Here is a 14,934-nt window from a genome sequence, read left to right as displayed (position 1 = left end):
GGAAATGTTTTGTAGGCGCGAAGAATCGCCCGATAGCAGTTCGGATAGCGTCGTTCAAGTATCCGTTGTCGAATCGACGGTCTCGGCCATCTCCATCCCAGACGTCGTGTTCGAACGAAGCTGCAGGATGAATGGCAACGTGAATGACGACTTCATTGATATCGATTTCTCACTTCCGCCTTCTTACGAGGAGGCAGTCAAGATGCCTCTTCCTTTCCGGTCGTCCAGTTGACGAGGGAAATTCAAAAATGATTTAAAACAAAATTTAAAACGAAAAAAAAATGAGCTCGAGAGAACTTATAAATATTGATGATCTTATCAATTATTCCTAACAACCAGAAAAGAAACGTAAGACACATTTTTTTTGTTGTTTTTTATTGTTTTTCTCTGTCTTTAAATTGATAACTTTCCACTGATGTACAGTATGTAATTTTGTTGTTGTTGTTATACTGATAAAGGTTAAAACATGAGAACTTAGCCAATTTTTACCGAAGATGATTGAGTAGCTGGACGATTGGTTTAAATCACGCCTTCGATTTCCCTAACTTCCACTCAAATGAAAGAGAAGGAAAAAAACAAAACACAAAACAAAAACAGATTTGGTGGTATACGGCGGAACTGCATATTCCGCTACTCTCTCTTTCCCTCGCCTCGTGCACCCCTCGTTGTAATGAGCTGTACTTTCACCATACGCCTTGACCTCTTTTTTTTCATTACTGAAGAAACAAAACAAAATATGCCTCCTTATATTTTCTCCAATGCGACTTGTTTTTGGCCGCATCGGCCGGTATCCTCTAGTGCGCAGGGTTGGGGGAAAGCGTGTCACCTGTCAACCCCCCTCCTGCCGTAAGGTTAAAATAACTGTGACCTCGTTTTCAACGCACACACACACACACACAAACACACACAAAAAAAGAAAAATTCCGTCTACCTTTTACTTTGCTTGTCCGGATGGAACCCTTATAAATAAGGGTGGCGGATGTCCAACTTGCACTTCGTATTCCAGTCGCAGTTCATCGCCGATTCCGACCGATGAAGCTCGTCTACTTAATCCAGGTAAAATTTTCTAAATGCATTTCAGAAAAATTCGTCAATTTCCAACTGATTTAAAAACCTGTTGTTGTTACGAATTTGTTTCTTTTTGTCCAGCAGTCGCTTTTATTCGGTGTGGTGGTGTTCGGTCGTGCAGTCGAAGAGCGAATAGCAGACCCAAGTGATGTCGTCACGGTGAGTCCATTGTTTTCATCCATGAATGATTTAATTGTATTTTTGTTTTGTTTCTATCCTCTTTGTCTAATAATTTAAAAAAAAATGATCGTTAGGATGATGCGGAACAACTTCCTTATCGATTCCGATACAACGTAGCCAATCCGATCTCTGGCGACTTCAAAAGCCAAACGGAATGGCGCGATGGCGATGGTGTCGTCACCGGAATGTACAAAGTACTGCAACCTGACGGTTAGTGATATGTTTTTCCGTTAAGGGATTTATTTTCTCATCATTCTTGCGTGACAGCACGTAGACATTACACGTACGTTTCGTAAAGTGCCAATCGCAAGGGTGTCTTCCGCAAAAACTGGTTTGACCATATTACCTCCGCCCACCTTTCTATTCTTCTTCGTTATCCTTGGTGGGTGTGCGAGCTAGTCTAGGCAGGGGCACAGCTGCTATATAGATGCCGATTAGAATCGCCCTTTCAGACGGAATATTCACTGCCATCCATTTTGAGAGTCATGTTTACGGAAACGAAACTCGACGCGCGTCTTTCTTTTTTGGCACATCCTCACAAAATTTGCTGTGATTTTACCTTCTAGGTATTTCGGAATCATCAATCAAAATGGGCGATCTATTTAATGTTGTACACATAGCACGTTTATATCGACATCGTACAGAAATTATGCAGTTTCTAAAATGAAACAAGAATGCGCCAAATGGATTTATATAAGTTTCCAATGATTTCTCTTTTTTCTCTTTCCTGTTTCTCTCTTTGCATTGCTGCTATCCCTCACACATTGTATTCAACGTATACGTCATCTATCGTGTTTCGGGCAACAAACACGAATGAAAACAAACAAAAACGCGAATAAAACTATACAACAGGTTGCGTGCGAGTCGTTCATTACACAGCTGATGCAATGGGCTTCCATCCGACAGTGACCTACGAAGGAGATTGCAAGCGCGCTGGATCGATCAACAAGGCCGACCAAGCCCAATCGACGCATTCCGCAATCCTGTCAACTGAAGTGATTGCAACGCCCATCCGTTCGTCGTCGGCAGTGCTTTCCAGTCCCGCCTTCAACTCCGTGGCGGCTTTTATACCGTCCGCCGAAGACAGGTGGACAAGATGGACCGGGCCAGTATTCGGCTTTACCGATAGTGGCAGCACCGTCGCAGAAATTGGTCGTCGTACCTGTTGCAACGACTTCATCGCCAACGGAACCAAGTGAAATCGATCGATTGTGGCAAACTGTCGGTGCCAAGCCATTAGGCTCCGAGATAACGACACCTGGCAGCGTTCCAGCGTTGACCTCCACTGAAAATGCTGTCAAAACCGCCGTCCGAAAGTGAAGAAATCAAAGTTGAAAGTCAATTGCCAGAGGCTGTTATAACTGCGATTCAACTGTCCGCGGCTGCTAGCAAGACGCCAGGTGATGACGACGTTCAAAGTGCACAACCACAGTCGGTTACTGCTGCGTCGATAGCCGTTCCATCCGTGTTGGCTGGCGAGGTCGAGATTTCCAACGTTGTTCCAGATTCCATTGCCAGCCTTTTACAGAGTTTCGACCCCATTAAGACGCTCGATCCTTTAGTAAGGCAACAATCTCCATTTTCCGAACGCACGTTGAAAACAGAACCGGACTCGTCCGTCACGTCTCCAGCTGTCCAAGACCCGGCCACGATTGTAGACGACGTTGAAGTGGCTGTTTCTTCCGATGGGACAGAAACTGAACTTCGTGAACCCACCCCGGAAGTTTCAGCAGTTCCAGCTGAAATGGCAGAAACGCTCCAATCCGAAAGCATCCCTCAGCCGGAAGACGTCAAAATTGATTTGGATGAATCAGCTGATGATTTCACGTTGCAAACGAAAGGTGATGAAACAGTACAGCCATCAAAAACGTTAGACGATTCAAACGCAGTCGTCCAATCCGATGAAAGGCAAACAGAGAAAGAGAGATGCTTTGGAACATTAGCCCACTCCGCTCTGGCCAACGTCCAAAATTTGACGGCTCCCTTGACTCAGTTGATTTCGTCTTCGGGGCACAATTTATCGAATCCCGTCGCGGTTTTATTGAACACGTTCAACAAGAATAAATTGACCGTTGCGCCATCAACGGTTTCCACCGTGACTGATGCGACTGCACTAACCACCACCGTCGCTCCTGCCCGACAGATCGACGGTGAAACCGAAGACGCGGCTGCTGAAAAAACGATCGTGACACCTCATCATAACGCAGAAGCTTTCGCTGCAGCTGATGGAGTCGTTTCAGACCTTCCGGCCATCGCTGAAGACTCGCAGCAGACGATATCCGAAGGCCCATCGGTAGAAGCAGAACAAGTTTCATCAAAGGAAGAGAGCGCAGAACTCAAACCATCTGTCGACCACCATCTTGAAAGTGTAAGTGTCGATGTCAACGATTCAGCCATTGTGGTAGAATCTGTTCCATCAACCGATTTCACTCGTCATTCCGCCGAGCCCGTTTCAGCCTCGGACGTTCCTGTCGCTTCCGGAACGATCGTTTATGATTCGGTCCCGGCAGTGGGACCCGAAGGCGATGCATTTGAATCCTTCAAGCTGGCCGGCCTTGAAAACCAACCCCCCGAACAGGTTCAAGCTGATGTCCAGGATGCTTTCAGTTTGTATGTCCCTATCCCGACAGAAAATGAGTACGCAGAGGCCGATCCAGCTAAAGAAAATGCGGAGTCCTACTATCAGAACGCTGAAACTCCCGTGCATCTCGTTGCACCGGAATCCTACGCCAGTACTGTCGATCCTGTTCCAGTCATCTACAGCCAACTGCAAACCGCTCCATTTTACGTCCATCAACCGACTCCCAATGTGTCTCCTCACGCGTACCCAGCGCCCGTCCGTCAATCGACGGTACGTACTGTCGATTCCGTGGCCGCGATGCCTTACGGTTTGCGGGTCCACGCGTTCGTACCCAACTACGGGACTGTAGGCAAAGCTCCACCGGCTTACGTTTACAATCAACATCGTCGTCAAGGACAACACTACCGTCGACAGCCTTACCTGCCTCAGCGTCCTCTCGTTCCAGCCGCTCCCATCCGGAGCAGTAAGAAGGGCGAAGCGTATGGAATGCGCTACGCGGCCGTACGGACCTCACCCATGAAATCTCGTTATGTTGTTCGCCTTCCGGCTGTTAAGCAACCCACTCCGTTTTACAGCACCTACGTCTACTAAAAATGTGTTTTTTTGGGGGGGTTCTTTTTATGCCTTTTTAGTGCCCATTGTGTTTTGCATTGGCATTTTTTGACGTCAACCGTGCAACTACCTCTTCAACGTTTGCCTCGTTTAATAGTTTCTTTTTTTTCTAAATTTTCAAAATATAATGCAATCTAATGCCTCGTAAAAAATCAGCAGTTATTTGAACGCCGTTTGGTGTTCCGTGATGGACATCTGGAACTGAATGGGCTCCATATCGGGGAAGCCAGTATATGTCAACGGATCACTGGCAAAGTGAAATTTGGCTAATATTATATGCGTTACTTTAAGAAAAATAACAGCCAGGTAAAGAAGAAATATGCTGTTACGTTAAAGTTTAATTTAACAACTTGGTTTCTGCGTAAAAGATCTAAAAGAGGAAATTAAATTATTTAAAAAAATGTATATTTGCCAGCAGTGACCAAAAATCAGGTTTGCATTGTCCGAATCCAATTCAAATTCTAAGAAGAAACACGAAATTTTTAACCAAAGCAAAACAAGTTTTGAAAAAAAAAAAAACTACCTTTTTTTTTAACTTGTCGTTCCAGGAGAAGTGCATTTAAATAACCAGTTTTTCTTCATTTTCTTAAAATTGAAGTGAGCTGAACTATTGAATTGAAATGAGCAAGCACGTGATCGCCAACCCGTCCCCTCTGAACGTGTCAGGTCATTTGAACCTGATGGTGCAACTTCATACGCAATGAGGAGAAGCATATAAGACATAAGTGGATGCGTGATGCGTTCCCAAATTTCAATAGACAAACCAGGAGGATTCGCTTATCTGTTGGCCATCGTTTTGTGTATACATGGGCTTGTGTGTGTGTTGTGCCAACTGCATATTAATGACGCGAAAGACAGTTGACCGCAGCCAATGGCAAATCTGACTGTGAATCATGAAGTAGTCAACCGTAAAGTTCTAAAACCTTGCAGACTGTTACTTAAAAATGAGCGAAACGTGATCCCATTTTCACGTGGCTCGATCATCATTTCTAATTGGATGCAATTTTTATAGCTACAGCCCATTGACATGGACAAGAACCACAACGAAATAGGGTGGGAGACAATTGTCTTTCGGAATAATGATGATCTCTGCATGTCTCCGACACGCAGGTGGTCACACATGAAGAGTCGAATCAACTCTCGAGAATCCATTACACGTTGGCTGTGTGTGTAGGCTGTCCGTTCGTTGATGGATGCGATGGATTCGGTGTCGGCTTATTTCAACCTTTGGCTGCTGCGACCGAGTGAAAAGAATAAAGAACGCAGCATCACGAAAAAGAGAATCGAGAGAAAACAGAGTCCATCAGCTTTCTCCAGTCTTGTTCTCGAATTCATGAGCAACTGTTCGATGCTTCTGCGTGCATTCGATGATGAGTTTCTCGCACAAAAAAAGGCGGTTCTTTCGATGCTTATATATACAATCCTTACGGTTCCAGGTGGGGCATCCTCATTAAGCCTCAGGTGAGTTTCTCCTCCGCGTCTGTTTCAAATGTCCGCATCGTGCGTACCCGTTGGACGAAAAACTCCGCCCGATGATCCATTCGCTCGTTAGAACTCAAAAGAGAAAGTCTGGCCTATAGTTTGCCATTGCTATTTTAAGGCACGTCGATGTTGATAATGAGCTTTCTTCTTTCCTGCGCGCTACATTTGAAAATTGATAATCAAAGACGAACATTGTTTTTGTTTCTATTCTATTTTTAAACGCATGTATTTTGGCCATCACGAAACGAATAGATATTTAGTATATAACGTGTGTACACAACTTGGTTTCATCCGTGGTTGGTTTCGACAAGCCACACCGTCTCCCACTCCAAAATTAAATTCAAAAAAAAATTCAAAATCTCAACGGTTAAATGTGTTTGCAAATCATTCACAGTGAAGCTCGAAAAGGGACGCATTTGTTGCGGGTTTTCTGGAATGCCATGGCATGGACGATATCAAAATATACACGGGCTCCGTAGAAAAGAGAACCCGATGCCTCGGTCAAGAAAAGGGTTATAGATTAGAGTCAAGTGGGAAATTAGGCAAACTAAATTCGCTCGATATATCAGCATTCGAATGGAGTTCTTTAATTGGGGGGCAAATAGCTCTGAGTTGGCGGGTCGGCCTTGATGATACCGTTGGAAAGAGCTTCGACGGCATTGGGCGCTACGTTGGGTGGCACGTAAGATGAGGCCGGCGCTTCAACCTTGGCCACTTGTTTGGTGGGCGGTGGCAGGTACTCTTGATTCGGACTGTCCACTTGCTGCGTATCAACTAGCGACGGGGCGACGGCCAACGGTTCGGGTGCCTTCTCGGGTACGACGCCAATCTGAGCGTTGAGGTTGTAGAAATCCTTGGACGCGGCGCAATCCACGTTGAAGTACCAGTTGCAAACAAAGACCCTCTGATCGAAGATGGTGCCGTTGGGGCAGAGGAAAGAGAACTTGCGGCCATCGTGACACACGTGGAATACCTGCGCGACAAACCATAGTGCGTTGCATGTCCGTTTCAAGTGTCACATGGCAACACACAATCGATTGCAACCCGTCCCGACCTTTGATTTGGCATCGCCTTCGAGTGGCTATAGAATAATATGGAAAGACTAACCTGACAACGTCCTTCGTCGACATCAGCATAATAACCACCGGTGGCTTGGTCGTTGCAGTTGAACTTGGTCTCCGGGATGGTATCGAAAATAGGGTAATCAGTTCCAGCATTGCCTGGGATCTCTCCGCCCATCATCATGGGCGCGGCCGTGGAACTGTCGACACGCACCTCCACTTTGGTGGCTGCCTGAGGATCCAACTTCAACGGGTTGGGTGGGTTCTCTCTCGGGTAGCCCTTAGCAGCTGCTTGGACAGGTTCGGCCACTGGCGGCAGATATTCTTGATTCAAACTGGGCACATCTTTGGCCGGTTCTTCCTTCACCACCGGTGTCAGGTCGATGGACAACGGAGGCTGAGGGATGTCCCGTCCGTACCCTGTTTTCGTTTCAACGACAGCCGAAGCTGACGCTTCAACTTTGGCTCCTTTGGCTCCGTGTCCGTGATGTTCAACGTGATGATGGCCACCGCTCAGATGAAGGCCGATGTCACGTTCCTACATTACATCGGTTTCGTTTAAACACACTTTGATATGATGGGGGAAAAGGATTTCGAAAAAAAAATAAAACAAACTTACTGGACGTTGAGCGCCGGCCAGGGTTGCCAATAGGACGACGGCGATGATCCACTTCATTTTATTGTAGATTTTCTTTTGAAATGCTGTGTAAGTTCAAAGAAAAACACCGTTTGTTTCTACTCGTTGTTATCACTGAAGAGCCAGTTGAATGTGTGCTCAACGAAGCGCAGAGTTCGTCTTTATATAGTCGGTCGGTTCGTGTGAGAAGATGATCACAACACAGCGGCACACAGAAAAAAAACGGATATGCGTGAAATGATTCCCCGCCAATGAACGAAGGGGAAAGTTAGTCCCGGTACCACCTTCCCAGCATATCTTACCGACCCTACCGACAGAAGAAAAAAACACGTAAGAAGACGCAGCATCTCCTGCCCTGCGGACCGAGAGAAAAGAAGCAGACGATGAAGGTGTGTTGGGCCCGTTCAATTCTTCCTCCTCAATAATCGCGCAGCGTGATACCGAAACACACACACACAAAAATAAGGAACCCAGACGGTCGAGTACATATAAGATCGGTGAATGCGTAATGGGCATGCGTCTTGAAACACGCCAGATATTCGGTTTGATGTCAAATTATATTTAATGTCGTATCGTTTCTCTTCCTGTGGGTGTTGAGAGGCGCTTGCGAAATACAAGAAAAAAGGAAGAAGGCGTCGGCCAACAGACTTCAATGCGATAAAGTCCGATCTCCCTTTGATCGTAAACTATGAAATGAGAGAGTCGACGTCCATCTTCACGTGACAGAGTGAAACGTCGTCGACGAGGCTGCAAAAGATTGTAGGTCGCATGCAAACAGCGATACCTCAATGCTATCGTCTCTGCAATTGGAAAGTGATTGTGTTACCTGACCGAAACACACAGCACGCCAACCAGAGTATTTAGAAATAGATGGACTCTGATGCAGGCAGACGTTCGTTCGTGTCCCTCTGTTACACCTGTGATTTATCGAACGCATCAGCAACGCTAACATCTATTCTTATCGATTCTTCGAGGCGTTTGCTTTAGCGCAAGGATAACTTCGGGTTTTATTTCGGATAGTATGCGAATTCCTGGAGGAACTATATAAAAGAGATAAGCATCTTCCAAGTCGAAATGAATGGTATATAGACTGCGAGGCGTATACCTGCCGTATAGCGTTTCGTTGCTGCGCACGCAAACTCTTCTATTCGCAAACAAAACGAACGGCCGTTTCATTTGTCTTCCTTTCCGAAGATAAAAAATAAACAACAAACGAATCCCAAAAAGTCGGTCAAACTGTAAATAAAAAGATGGGCAGACGGCGAAAATGCCTCTGTCCTCAATAGCTTTATTCATTCTTTAGTATTGCCTAATGCCGGATACCGACATTTCTTACGAACAAGACATTTTGATGGGTGTTCGTCCTACATACTCTGTTCGGTCCCATCGTCAAACTGCCCGAAGATAAATCGACGACAAATCTGCACGAGCAAAAAATAAATAAATAAAAAGGAATGTCAACCCATACCCAATTATTCATTTTTTTTTTTTTCTTGCGTTTTCGGAAATGTTTTTATAAACGGCCGTTTATAACGAAACCTCCAACAACCCAAGAACGTGTTTTCATTCCGCATTTTTTCTGTTGTTGAACGTGTCGCCTTGTGTCGTTTGCGACCTCTTGAATCTAACGGGCGTGACCTCCTGCGAAATGTTTCCTTTTTCTTTGTTGTTCAAAGGCGGACTTTCTCCCCACCAAATGGAAATGTCGCGCTGTTTTCTTATTCAGCCCATCGACCGAAATAGCCGAAAACCATCAGGACGTAGCGAATAATCTAATAACCAGATGATGACGATCGCGTTTTATCGACTCGCCTTTCTTTGACAGTTGAAGATGTTTTGAATAATGTAAAGACTTCTGGCCAGCGGCTTTCTTCCTTTTTTGGGATCTTTCATTTTTGTTTTGTTTTTTAAAAGAGTTTTAACCAAAAAAGCGGATTGAAACGGTGGAAGCCTTCGACGTTCGCCAATTGTTTGTGTCGCCTATTGACATAGTGTCAAGTGCGAAAGGACGCGAAAAACCAACGAAAATGAAGAGAATCAAAACCAAAAAAGGTCCGCGTGGGCAATGGCGATGACGTCGACGGATGACGCAATCCCATCCATATCGGACTATGTTTTTTTTTGGAACAAAAAAAACAAAACAAAGAAATTCATATAAAACAAGAAACACAAGAACGAAACTTAAAAAATAAAAAAAAACTGAAAAGATGGGCCTGTTGTTGTTCAACGAAATGTTTCTATTGATTCTCATGGCTCATTTGGAAGAATGGCCGGTTAGAGAAATTTTGGAACACGCCTCTACCTATATAGTGCCTTATAACTTATTTCATATATCGTTGCACGGCGGTTGTTTGTCGGGTTCATTTCGCATCTTGTTAATAGCTAAGAAATGAACCGGAGCTCTGTCCGTTGTGCTGGGCCAAGGACGGCCTTGACAGGAGAAATGGCCATAAAGGCAATTCCAAAAGGCAAAAAGGAAAAATGACGACGACGCAAAGTGTAGTTATAAAGCAGGAACAACTTTCACTACGTATATATTTAAGCCAGCACAGCTTCCATCGCAATTGGCTCATTCAGATCAGCTTGCCTTTGTTTTTATTACATAGACACGCACACACAAAAAAAGTCTATATATTAAAATGCGCACGTGTGCAAAATGTGTCTCTAAGTTTGGCGAAGGTTACGTGATACCCGTCACCATTTACAGAAACAAAACGAAACTGAATTGCCCGTGTGTTCGTTTTCTATCCAGTATAAGTGGACGTGGCCATGACAGCTTTGATGGCTGCCAGTCCGTCTGATGGACGTTTGATTGTCGGCCCGATCAAAACAGGCTGGACGACGACTGGTGATGGAGGGCCGTCAATTGGTTTGGTCGCTGATTGCGACACGCCGGACTTTGCCGCTTGATCGTAAGACGCAAAGCTGACGCCATTTTGAACGACTTGCCGTTCAGCGATGCCAATCGCGTCGTTCAGATTGTAATAGTTGGCCGACGAAGCGCAATCGACATTGAACCACCATTTGCAAACAAAGGCCCGCTGATCGAAGAGGGTGCCGTTCGGGCAGAGGAAAGAGAACCTCTTGTCCAGCGCGCAAACGTGGTAAACCTGCGCAATGAAAACACGGACGTTTTAATGGAATTACAATTTGGACATGACGCATCCAACGGCGATATATAAACAACGAAAAAAATAGAAGAAGAAGAAGAAAGAATTGAAAGATGTGAAAAAGAGAAACAGAAAAATGAATATTGCGACCAATTCATCATCATGTTTCACGATTGGAAGCCAAGAAAGGAAGCGAAACTCTAACCCAGCCTCTAACAAAAACTTTCACTTTAGAGCAGTCAATCATCGTGGCCGACTCGCTATCTCTTTCTCTCGTCTCCACATTTGATGTGTTCGTTCTTGGCTATGTCGTATATATTTGATAAACTATAGGAGTAACGCGGGAGAGGGGGGTGTGTCTCTCTGTGCTGCACTGCAACGAAAAGAGGCCCCTGGCGGCCGTTAATAACGAAGTAAAATGGGGGAATAGCAATAAAAGAAAAACAACAACCCATTTTTCTAGACTATATTAAGATTGCGTCTAATTAGTACTGTAGACCTGTTTTTTATTTATTTACCTGACAGGAGGATTCAACATCTGCGTAATAACCGCCTTCACGGCGTCCGTTGCAGCTGAACGAAGAAGCCCCAACTTTGGACAGGATCGGATAATCACGGCCGGCTACACCGGGTATCGTATCGGCGTAGTCCCGTCCGTCTTCTCTCTAAATTTCAATGTTTAGACGTGCAGGAAATATTAAAAAAAAAAAACTAAACAAAAAAACGATGGGATTGCCATTGCTCACAAATAATTTGCGTGAAACTTACGCTTTCAGTTGGCAGGATTTTAGCGCTGCCCGTCGTCGGATAAGAATAAGACGATGAATGATCCTGTCCAGATTTTAAATTTTTGTTTTTTTTGGCAACACAGCGGCATGTGATGCAGGTCATTAACATAGAAGAAGGAATGGCAAACCCACATTCAGACGTAACAGACAAAACATATTTAGAAGAAAAAGATATTAAGGCGCGGGAGAGATTGGCTTTTCTCTTGATTGCGCTCTCTATATACTCACGCTTTGGCCGTTGTGTGCGGCCATCAACGCTGAAGACGAATAAGAAGAAGAGGGGGGCGATGGATCATTCACGGCCGCGCCGCCATTAAACGCCGTCGCGACCTACATCGATTTCAAAGCGCACAAACAAATGAATCCCAGCCGATTCGATTCGCTGATGATTTCTAGAGTTTACCGCGTCCTGTTGCCGGTCGGTGGCCGTCGAATAAGGTGCGGAGTAAGAGCCGGCGGATGCCTCAACAGACACGGCCGCTCCGTCCGTGTTAATCTGCTTGACGGAATCAAAATGTCAACATACGTCACTTAAACCGCATGAAACATTTTCTTGTTTCTTTTTGTTTTGTTTGCGATTTACATTTTGTCTGTTGTTGGGTGCGTCGTAGGATTGGCCGGCCATGGCTGTTCCCACGGACGCTGGAACGTCTTGGAGACGTGAAACATCCGAAGCGTAGCCGTCGCCCTGGAAACTGTCGATACCTGGACGGCTGTCGTAGCCTTCAACTTGGACAAGAATCATCACATCACGACGGCCCGTTTGGCCAACATCGTGCTCTGTCCTGAGGGCCATGTAGCGGATGTTGTTGATGGTAATGACGTCGCCCGTAGCAAGTCCCGAAAGTTGACTGTCAATCTGTTCTTGACTGATTCCGGCGAAGGTGGCGCTCATCGATCCAGCCGTGCCCGAAGAGACTGGCATCAAGTTGCCGAACCCGTTCGGTTGGCTCGGTAATACCTCAGCCCGGCTAACGTCGAATCCATAAGCATTCTGTCGCGTAAATGGAAATAAGAGAGGATCTTTTGAATAAAAAATTGAAAAGATGACAATAAGAACTGAATAAATGTTGATTAAATGTACGACGGCTGGAACTTTCTATATTTGAAGCGATCGGTTTATACTGGGGATCGCATTAAAAGGCGAAGAGATTCGTCGTTTTGTCTGGCGAACGCTGAAGCGCCCAGTTGGAGACAACGTTTTCTCCGTTGGGTACGAAAATGAACGCACACAACCCGTAAAGATCCCATTCAAGTCACATTTGCAATTTCGATGAGTAAGCAAATATCTTTTAACGGCCATTTTCTCTTCTCGTTGTTATTTTCGTTTCTGTTTTCTAGTCGAGGCAAACATTCGGAGAATTGTCGCCTTTTTCAAATTCTTTCCAATCTTTCAGAACACAAACAAAAAACAAATTCCCTAAAGAAAAATGCTCCCCCCAAAACAAAACACAATCGGTGAAAGCTTCTTCTCCTTCCCGATTTAATGGCATTCATTTTTTTTTAAACGAATTGATTCAACAATATGGAACGGTACCGTTTGTGTGAGCCATCCGGCCAGCAAAAGAATGACGGTCGAGAACTGGAACATTTTTTTCTTTTTCGCTCACTTGTCCGCTTGCAGAAATGCTATTGTCGCATATTGCATCGGTAAATCGTCTTTTTATACGGTGTTTTTGCAATGACTGGCGACATAAGGCCGTTAACACGCACGACACGCCTATTGTGTAACGTCTTCATCTGATTGTCTTGCAACGGCGCCGATTCTCGTGCAATCGAATCACGAATGATTCGTTTCTTCTCTTTTCCCTCGGCACTTCAATAGACAAGATGATCCTTTGTGAAATGAAGCATTTTGCCGTGTAGATGTTGTGTTGTATCACAGACACACATCAATCGGACAGAGATAAGCCGTTAGTTTGCACGTATTCCCCAAAGCTTTTGCTTTGTGTCTTTTCTTTGGATACCGACTGCAGATGACACTTTCACCTGTTGCAAATACGTCGATTGTCAAACGAGCGTGGACGCGACCTGAATAAATAATGCGGCCGTGTATAATCCGCCGAAAGCCGACACCCGTAAGAAAATGGTGTGTTCGACAGCGAAAACTTTCGGCTTTGATGTCCACCAGTTTGAGGAAACAAAGGAATTCGGCCTGCGGAAGAAGAGACTCGTCTAACGGATGGTCTCGCAATATTTCACGCGCACCCATAGTATATCACGTTTAAAAGGAAATTCAACTTTTAAAAATAAAATAAATAAAAGGTTCATCTGAAGAGAAAGTGACCGAAATGGCCGACAGAGCGGAGTGGCTTGACGTCGTGACTCTTCCATTTAGCATATTTACGGATATATCCTTAATAATTCTCTCTCTTTACCTTCCTTTTTCTTTTTTTTATCTTCATCTTTTTTGCGGATGGTGTTGCTATGGTTTATACTTTTAGGTGGAATTTTTATTTTGTTGTTGATCAAAAATCTCGATTTATTCGTGCTGGCTGTCTGCATCTTTTTCTTCTGCTTTTATAGCTGAGATGCGATAAATTTTCAATGACGTCATCTTAAAAAAGAAACACACACAAATATACTGTATATATCTGGTTAATGGATCTCAGACACGTCCGAATATGTCAGCCGAGCTATTGCCAAAAATATCCAAACTGAGTCACGGCCGAATGGAACAGACGTGCCCTCCACGTTCGGCTGCGCTGTGTGTGTGCGCGATGCGAGTGCACCTTATTGCCATGTTCAGCCGACAAGACTCGTTGAATTCACGCTCCGTCAAAAAGGACAGACGAAACAAGGGCGTCGCCTTCGCTCCTAAAATGAATCAACAAAAGCAAGTTGAGGTTCATTTTGTTTTCTTTTTGGGTTTTTCCCGATCTTTTTCTTAACTCATAGGTGGACATGAAACGATTCGATTGAAACGTCATTGCGCTCGTTGGCGGCAATTCACGCGGCATTCAGATGTGGGTCGCAAACGAAGATGAACTCGCCATTTTGACGCCTTTTTTTTTAAATCTTTCTTGACCAGTTGGCCGTCGGATAAACTGCACCGACGCCGACGCATATAGAATACGAAAAATAATAAACAACTGGCCAGGCGAAAGTTGGTTGGACTCTGCGTGTGCGGATGGAACGTTATGTTCCAGTGACATTTTTACGACTGGCGATGTTTTGAACATTTTTTATAGCTCCATGCAAATTTTATTTTTTTTGATGCCGACTTCTTCTCCCCGAAAACTCTCTTACACAAATCTTGAGCCGAACTCTCTTTTTCATTCCGTATGGATGTGGATACGAGAGATCTGATGAGCATCGACCGATATCGGATCTAGCCTTTTTTTTGGGGGGAAGGGGGGATGCAACATTTCATTGCCATTTCAAGGCGATAGCGATCTGACACACATCTCTACAA

The 14,934-nt window shown here is 44.8% G+C and overlaps 3 protein-coding genes and 1 long non-coding RNA gene across 4 annotated transcripts; 2 read left to right on the top strand and 2 right to left on the bottom strand.

The window, feature by feature from the left end:
* Positions 1-480: 480 nt before the first annotated feature.
* LOC116924355 lies at positions 481-6,264 on the top strand. Its single transcript, XM_045175592.1, has 5 exons — positions 481-1,056; positions 1,153-1,227; positions 1,323-1,458; positions 2,101-2,443; positions 2,527-6,264. The coding sequence occupies exons 1-5, from the start codon at positions 1,033-1,035 to the stop codon at positions 4,418-4,420; spliced, it is 2,472 nt and encodes an 823-aa protein (XP_045031527.1). The 5' UTR covers positions 481-1,032; the 3' UTR covers positions 4,421-6,264.
* LOC116924361 lies at positions 6,131-7,771 on the bottom strand. Its single transcript, XM_032930903.2, has 3 exons — positions 7,604-7,771; positions 7,031-7,522; positions 6,131-6,896 (listed from the first exon to the last, which is right to left on the bottom strand). Exons 1-3 carry the CDS (start codon positions 7,658-7,660, stop codon positions 6,510-6,512), a joined length of 936 nt encoding a protein of 311 aa, XP_032786794.2. The 5' UTR covers positions 7,661-7,771; the 3' UTR covers positions 6,131-6,509.
* A 2,368-nt stretch (positions 7,772-10,139) lies between these two features.
* On the bottom strand, positions 10,140-13,577 carry LOC116924359. The gene is made up of 7 exons (XM_045174680.1): positions 13,057-13,577; positions 12,103-12,513; positions 11,923-12,015; positions 11,748-11,849; positions 11,500-11,562; positions 11,250-11,396; positions 10,140-10,731 (listed from the first exon to the last, which is right to left on the bottom strand). The coding sequence occupies exons 1-7, from the start codon at positions 13,108-13,110 to the stop codon at positions 10,366-10,368; spliced, it is 1,236 nt and encodes a 411-aa protein (XP_045030615.1). The 5' UTR covers positions 13,111-13,577; the 3' UTR covers positions 10,140-10,365.
* A 622-nt stretch (positions 13,578-14,199) lies between these two features.
* Positions 14,200-14,630, top strand: LOC123473637. The gene is made up of 2 exons (XR_006647540.1): positions 14,200-14,359; positions 14,418-14,630. It is a non-coding gene; the product is annotated as an uncharacterized LOC123473637 (long non-coding RNA).
* The last annotated feature ends 304 nt before the right edge of the window (positions 14,631-14,934 follow it).

Source organism: Daphnia magna, linkage group LG6 (assembly GCF_020631705.1).
Source record: "Daphnia magna isolate NIES linkage group LG6, ASM2063170v1.1, whole genome shotgun sequence".
NCBI lineage: Eukaryota > Metazoa > Arthropoda > Branchiopoda > Diplostraca > Daphniidae > Daphnia > Daphnia magna.
This window is presented reverse-complemented; position numbering and strand designations above follow the sequence as displayed.

Bases quoted from the DNA above. Each gene is read 5' to 3' on its own strand.
- LOC116924355 (XM_045175592.1), top strand. From the start codon at position 1,033: ATGAAGCTCGTCTACTTAATCCAG. The intron at 1,057-1,152 runs GTAAAATTTTCT...TTTGTCCAGCAG, and splicing joins AGCTCGTCTACTTAATCCAG to TCGCTTTTATTCGGTGTGGT. The intron at 1,459-2,100 runs GTTAGTGATATG...ACTATACAACAG, and splicing joins CAAAGTACTGCAACCTGACG to GTTGCGTGCGAGTCGTTCAT.
- LOC116924361 (XM_032930903.2), bottom strand. From the start codon at position 7,660: ATGAAGTGGATCATCGCCGTCGTCCTATTGGCAACCCTGGCCGGCGCT. The intron at 7,523-7,603 runs GTAAGTTTGTTT...GATGTAATGTAG, and splicing joins TGGCCGGCGCTCAACGTCCA to GAACGTGACATCGGCCTTCA. The intron at 6,897-7,030 runs GTTAGTCTTTCC...TTTGTCGCGCAG, and splicing joins TCGACGAAGGACGTTGTCAG to GTATTCCACGTGTGTCACGA.
- LOC116924359 (XM_045174680.1), bottom strand. From the start codon at position 13,110: ATGTTCCAGTTCTCGACCGTCATTCTTTTGCTGGCCGGATGGCTCACA. The intron at 12,514-13,056 runs GTACCGTTCCAT...TTTACGCGACAG, and splicing joins CCGGATGGCTCACACAAACG to AATGCTTATGGATTCGACGT. The intron at 11,850-11,922 runs GTAAACTCTAGA...AAATCGATGTAG, and splicing joins CCGACCGGCAACAGGACGCG to GTCGCGACGGCGTTTAATGG.